The sequence below is a fragment of the Brachycentrus maculatus genome, unplaced genomic scaffold, assembly GCF_059751285.1.
Source record: "Brachycentrus maculatus isolate JH-2025_06_01 unplaced genomic scaffold, ASM5975128v1 h1tg000131l, whole genome shotgun sequence".
Lineage (NCBI taxonomy): Eukaryota > Metazoa > Arthropoda > Insecta > Trichoptera > Brachycentridae > Brachycentrus > Brachycentrus maculatus.
The window spans coordinates 179,387-186,347 of record NW_028280884.1 but is presented as its reverse complement, the minus strand read 5'-3'; the positions used below and the strand labels follow the sequence as shown (position 1 = coordinate 186,347).

The 6,961-nt window shown below is 42.3% G+C and overlaps 1 protein-coding gene across 9 annotated transcripts in view; it reads right to left on the bottom strand.

Annotated features, from left to right (window-relative positions):
* Positions 1 to 1,084: 1,084 nt before the first annotated feature.
* The window catches only part of LOC148309302 (IQ motif and SEC7 domain-containing protein 3-like), a 113,045-nt gene continuing 107,168 nt past the window's right edge, over positions 1,085 to 6,961 (bottom strand). For all 9 annotated transcript variants that reach the window (XM_088260338.1, XM_088260337.1, XM_088260334.1 and 6 more), the window contains 7 exons: positions 6,256 to 6,436; positions 5,411 to 5,620; positions 4,415 to 4,552; positions 3,786 to 3,912; positions 2,354 to 2,633; positions 2,020 to 2,150; positions 1,085 to 1,492 (listed from right to left, as the gene is read on the bottom strand). In XM_088260338.1, coding sequence (XP_088116464.1) covers positions 1,257 to 1,492; positions 2,020 to 2,150; positions 2,354 to 2,633; positions 3,786 to 3,912; positions 4,415 to 4,552; positions 5,411 to 5,620; positions 6,256 to 6,436 — 1,303 coding nt within the window. In that variant the 3' untranslated portion in view covers positions 1,085 to 1,256. The remainder of the gene's footprint in view (positions 1,493 to 2,019; positions 2,151 to 2,353; positions 2,634 to 3,785; positions 3,913 to 4,414; positions 4,553 to 5,410; positions 5,621 to 6,255; positions 6,437 to 6,961) is intronic.

Here is a 6,961-nt window from a genome sequence, read left to right as displayed (position 1 = left end):
TTTAATTTATAATTCTCTCAAATGACGGGCCAAATAAAAGAGCGGCGACATTTTCGTGTTTTCAAAACTCAGTTTTATTTGCTATTCCAAATATCACTATCGCCAAAATACATACTATTTATTTTACGGAACACCTTAAAGTATAAGTATAATACATATTTTGAAATCGCTTTTTATACATGACTTTGAAATTTGACTAATCGTAATATTTTCAACAATGTTAATACTAAAAATAAATACCTTACAGAATAGAAAATAGTTCCCTATGCATTATATTACACTTTCACTTAACTACGTGTACGTATGTACATGACTCGAGTTAAACGCACAACAATATATTCCCGGGTAACATATTCACTGTTATTTACAATTTATGTTATTAAGTTACATTTAAGAAAATGTTTTCTTTTAAATAGATTCTGCACACACGGTGCCTGTCTATCTATACACACATATCTGCCATTTTTTTACCACTTCAATATTAATATTCCCTGTCTTTTAACAGTCAGTCAATTTATCAAGACAACTTAATGTATATGACAAAACATTCGTAAATCGTTGGCCAATGAAATTACAATTTACAAAACGTCTGCCATTGATGATTTCCCATGTCTGTTAGCTTAAATCTACGAGATTTCTTTAAAAGATTCATTTTGTTTATGTTTGTAAACGGTAACACTAAACATATCGGGTTGATTTTTTTGTACGGTTGCATTTGTAATTTTTTGAAAACAGTAGAGCAGCATTAAGTCGGTTGGTTGTCACAGCTCCGCGCGGCCATCCAACTTTTCATTTCACATTTGCTCACACATCTGAGGACAACCGACATTATTCAGATAGCGGATGTTGAATCGGCCATCAGTCTAGTTAGCCCCGGTCAGGCCCCTATCTTGTCAGTACAGTCTGATGAGTTGTTTGTTAGGTGTTTATTGTTACAAGGATCTCAGTCCCATTCTAGCGCATTTCTGCTATTACAGGCTCTGGAATTTACCGTGTCAGCGGTTCAATTGTTTCTTGCAAGAAGGTGGGAAGGGGGTAATGCGGAACATACACGTGTATGGAGAGCATATTATCCCGGATATCCAGAGGTAATTTATTTATTTCATTATGTAACTCCATTCAAATTACAGAGGTATTGATTGAATCATAATGTACTGAATTTTATATTATCTGAATTTCAGATATGCTCGCACCATTCGCATTCCTCCAGCTCCGGGGTGCAGTAACCATCACTCGGTCCTCTTGTCTGGTTCCCCTCAGACCTCGGTCATCTTGCCCTTGTCCTGTGCGGCGGGCATGCGGGGCCGCGCGTGCCGCCCGTTGGTGACGGGAGCGCGCGCGCGGGCGGGCGGGGGCGCGGAGTGCGCGTGCGCGTGCGCGGGGGCGGGGTGCAGCGCGCGCGCCGACGGGGAGTGGTGGAAGGAGACCGACATGCCGCTGTCCAGCGAGCCCACCGAGCCGCGCCGCTGCAGACGCTCCTGCGCCAGGGCCACTGTGCACAGAGAAAGGAGATTCAACTTCTGAAGGGAGAATAAGAAGAGTATTGCGGCAAGGATATGCTGAATCATCAGACAGTTCAGGTGAGGAATATACACCTTTTTCTTCCTAAGGGCAGGGAGGGAGAGAGAGTGGACTGCATCCTATATATGGGGGGTATTTTATTCTGTATTATGATTTGACATATGGTATTTATTTGTGTCCATTAGGTATTTGGGTGAGGCGGACAAGTACCCTGATAGACAGGTAGGTAAATAGCTAAATACTTGTTTGTTCTCTTTGTGTGCCTGCCTCTCCCAAAAACCATACCATGTAACAGGTGTTTGGGAGAGGTGCACAAATAGCCTGAAACGCAGGTATGTACATCTACCTGCCTTTCAGGCTATTTGTGCGCCTCTCCCAAACACCTGTTACATGGTATGGTGTTTGGGAGTGGCAGGCACACAAAGAGATTGACAAAAAAGTGTTTAGCTATATACTCCACAGTGCACGCGGACAACAAAAAGTAGGGAATAGGATTACCAGGATCGTTGATGTCCACCAGCGAGTTGCTGAGTACGTTCCTCTTGATGACCATGTTGGGGGCGTGGCCGGCGCTGTGCGAGGGGTGCGGGGGGTACGTCTGCGGGTACTGCATACCGACAGTCACTTCCCTGTAACAAGACACATCCATATTACTATATGTTCTTACTTACTGTATGTCCAGTATTGAAAACAGGCCACCCGTCCTCTTGGACTTCTGTTGAACGTAACTCTCTTCCTGTGCAGGCCCACCACTTCCCATGACCCTACCTAGGGGAGCCTACCCACCTTTCCGCAACCCTGTTCAAATGTTCCTAATTTGGTTTGCAGTTACCCGAGAGCGTGGTCGTGCGGCGCCTCCAGCTCGACGTCCACGCCGCTGTCGCGGTTGTCGGGCAGCGCGCGCGCGGGCGGCGGGGCGCGCGCGGAGGCGGCCAGCTGCCCGCGCCCCGCCAGCTCCGCCTCGATGCGGATGGCCTCCATCTCGTCCATCTCGGCCGCCGACTCGCGCAGGTCCTCCGCGAACTTGGCGCGGTCGTGCTCGTTGCGCGCGTTGAACGCCACCAGCGACCGCCCGTCCACGCGCCGCGTCAGCCGGACCCCAAACATGTAATCTGAAATGGTCATTCAATATTAGCAAGATTGGATGGCTTGATTCTACAGTTCTTTGGACACGCTTTGCGATCGGTAGCTTGGAGGGGAAAGAGGGAGAGGAAGATCCCCACACGATGGACCCATCAAGTTAAGGTGGTTGGAGCGCTAAGCGCAGGTAGGTCAAGGGATAAAATTGGGAGAAGATTCATTGCTTCGACAAGGGTCATACTGAGACGGAAGAAGAATGAGGAAGGTGTTTTTTGGAAGAGGGCTATCTCCCGCTCCGCAAATTGCGGGCTGAGAGACGTGGCACTCTTCCTAAACCAGTCTTTTATCCAGGAAACTTGTCAGTCTAGAGAGTTTAGATCTCCTTATATATTGTATGTCCACAGGTTCTAGATAGCCTCACTTGTGTTATTTATAGTTTCGGTATTCGTTATTGTTTTACGGTAAGACATGATTAAATTATAATAGTCTGTGTTTTATCACTTGAATATTACATAATTACAATTAGTTTCAAAATCTACAAATACTTCCAAATACAGGTTTCAATATAAGCTGAATGGAAGCATCTGTAGCGTCTGAAACTAGTCGTAACAATATAATACTCAAGTGGTAAAAAACAAGTGTTTTATTTATAATTTAATCATCATGTCTTATCATAGAGTGAATGCCGAAACAATAAATAATATGAGTGAGATTATGTGAAACCTGTGAAAATACTATATATATGAAGATCTAGACTCTAGACACTCTTCTCCGTCTTATTCCTCATTACAGAGGGTTGTGACCCTTGTGGAAGCAATGACTCTTCTCCAGTTATCCCTTGACTGCGCTGCACGTAGAGCTCCAACCACCGAGGTGCCTGCTGCTGCCTGAACTTGGTCGGTCCATCGTGTGGGGATCTTCTTCTTCCTCTCTTCCCTCCACCAGTCGTTCTAGGCCATCCCCGTTGCCACTCACAACTGGAGAACTGGAGACTCAGGTTCTGAAACTAGCAGTAACAATACAATACTCAACAATATAAAATAATAAAGTAAAGTGGTAAAAAACAAGCAAGTGTTTTATTGATAATTTGACCTCACTCATGTAAACTTTGACCTGTCAAAAGCATGTTACACAGGGCATGTGTTCACAGAAATAAATTGCCAAATAGTGTGAATGTTACTTACGTTGCGCCGAGAAGAGGGACACGTTCATGCCGCTCAAGGGGAAGGATTGTCGGAATGTGTACGTGACCGAGGACTTCTTTTTACTGAAAATCTTGGTTACCACCAGCAGGTCGTTGAAGAGGAACACCTGCCAAACCAAACCAAAACTTAGTCAACAGAAAGATATCATCATTTACATTATTTTTGACATCTCAACATAGATGAAGGAAGGTGGATATGCAGTCTGGGCATATTTACAGGGCTTACAGTCGTCATAGGCTGGTTTAAGTGATTACTTTACACACATGTAACACTCACCAATTCTACATGATTGGTGAATAGAATTCCTCTCACCAATCATGTAGAATTGGTGAATGTTACATGTGTGTGAAGTGATCACTTTAAACCAGCCTATGACGGTCGTAAGCCCTGTAAATACCCCCAGACTTCCATATTCTTCTTCATCTATGTTGAGATGTCAAAAATAATATAAAAAATAACTCCAAATTGGAGATAATCCAGATTCGGACACACTCAAAATGGATACGACTCATCCCAGCCCTCGAGACAGAATGATGGACTGGTTTTGCGGGTCCATCATCAGGTCTTCCGGGAATAAGAACCGTCAATCTTCCTTCTAGCAGACTCACCTCCCGCTGATGCACTCCGGGGCGCTCCTTCTTGTTGATGTCCGGGATCTCGTACAGCCGGCAGTAGCACACGAGGCGGCGGTGGGGAAGGGCCAGTTGCGGCTTTTTCCCCACGATGGTCGCCTGCACTTTCAGCACCTGCAAAACAAAGTAATATTCATTTATTGGATAATTTATATAGAGCCGTTTTTGTAAGAAATCACTATACAAGCTTCGTTAACCTCTCGTGTATGTTTCCCTTCACTCGGTCCCAGGACCATCACTTTCCTAACAGCACCAACAGCTCACCGTCTCAACGTCAGACGGTATGAACGAACATTTATGAACGAACTATGTAATTTTTTTGATCAATTGTTGAAACAGATAAAAACTATACCATAGAACGGGGCTACTTGAACTTCGATGTGTTACTTGAGCTCAGTACAAAAAAAAGTTAATCGGTATTTGGTCTACAATAATAAACATATCGACATGATAAATTGTTTCCCTTACAGGAGAAACTTAATGTCACGATACTTCGATCGATACCACGATCTAAATAATTTTTTTTTAGTACTGGGCTCAAGTAACACATCAAAGTTCAAGTAGCCCCGTTCTACGGTAGTGGGAATGGTCCTTTTCATATAAAGAAATAATGTATAATAAAATAACAACTTTTTATTTTTTTCCACATACATTTCCAATACATGTGAAAAAACTATAAAGTTGTTATTTTATTATATAAAATGCAGTTCCACCAAGAAATGTCAAGGAAAGGAAACAATAGTTTCAAAATCAGAGCAAATATGGTTGCCCAATCATGAGCAGAACGGTGGATGTTGATAATTTAATTAATCACTTGAAGATAGGTCGCAGGCCTTGTAAATCACTGGACTTGATATGTCTCTTTTAAGATATTGCCTTAAAAACACGCTTATTCCCTGGACAAATGACACAAATCATTTTAAAATGGGAATTTTGGCCACTCGCCATTGGCCACTGTTGCGGTTAGTTTACCTGCGTGACATGGTCACTGGCGGGCTTGAACTCGCTGGCCTTGACCCTCTCGTAGATGCCGGCGAGCATGTCGCGCTCGATGTCGCCGCAGTCGTCGATCCCGCGCAAGTTCTTGATGAAGTCCTCCAGCGACATGCGCGACTCGGGCTTCAGGCTCGGAGTGTGCAGGTCCGTGTTCAGCATTATTATGGCAAAAGCCAGCACAAATATCTGCAACAACATTCACTCCGTATTCATTTGCATTCAACTTTACATCAAAGAAAAGTACTCAATTCAAATAGGACCAACACCTTCCAATATAATGAGACACCTCTTCTGGAATTATAAACTTGATATTATATATTATATACAATATTCTTTGTCTTTCATCCCTGTCTGCACTCTATAGATCAATCACCACATCTGATAGACACAGTGTTAACTTAACTTTTAATCTAAGTTTTACTTGGTAAATACCACTATTTCTTAAAATCTATTGTGACACAAGTTTTAATGCATCATTTTCAAACACCGTATGAAGGTATGGTGTTAAAAATGATGCGGAATGCATTGAAACACGTGCCACAATAATAGTGATGTTTACAAAGTAAAACTTAAATTAAAAATGTATACATATAACCACAAAGTGACTCCCGAATCAATTTATGAAATGATTATCCATTATTAAAAAGCTAGGGAGGTAATCAGTCCGCTCCAGATTATTGGATTATAAGAGTGGAATATGTTTTATGCAATAAATATGACATAATCGAAGGAACTAGACTGGAAACCTCCATTTTCAGAGGGCAGACAGAGTACAGTACAGTACAGTGCCAACTATACGAGGTAAGGGAGTGAGTACTCACGGTGTCGTGGGTCCGCAACCGCTGCACGAGGTCGGGGTTGCAAAGGCAGTAGCGCCGACTGAACACCTCCACCAGCCGCTCTATCTTCTGCGCCTCTCCGGGCAGACGGAAGTACGCCTGGAACTTGCGCAGGGCCACGTCCACCTGCATGCCCGACAGGTCCAACTCGCTCACAAAACATCTGAAATAAAACACATTACAAAATACTAAACGTCGTATGACTCCTTTTGTTGTTTTCCTATCATACTGATTGTTCCATGATATAGATTGGACTTCATCATAGAACCATTTAATAAGTATTGAATCTATATGAGCTCCTAGAAAGCTATTTAAAAATGAGCAAACACCCTACAAAGCTGCGAGATAATGATATGATAATGAGTCCTCCCATTTTTACATGATAGATTTAAGGTAATTATGCACCACTAGTGGTGCCATGTCATTCCATTTCAATAAACATTTTGTAAAAATAACCGACTGCAGAAAATGAAAATTTTTTTGAATAAAGGAAAAAGTTTACATAAATCATAACCTTAAATTTTCCTTTATTTATTGACTTGGCGTTTAATTTGTAGAACTCCATTTTAATTTATGTGTTAATTTTAAATCAAACACAGATTTTTTGAGTCTACTAAGTTGTATTTTATTAACAAAAAACACATAAAAAATTATATTGTGACAATTGTTTCGCCTTGTTAGGGCATTA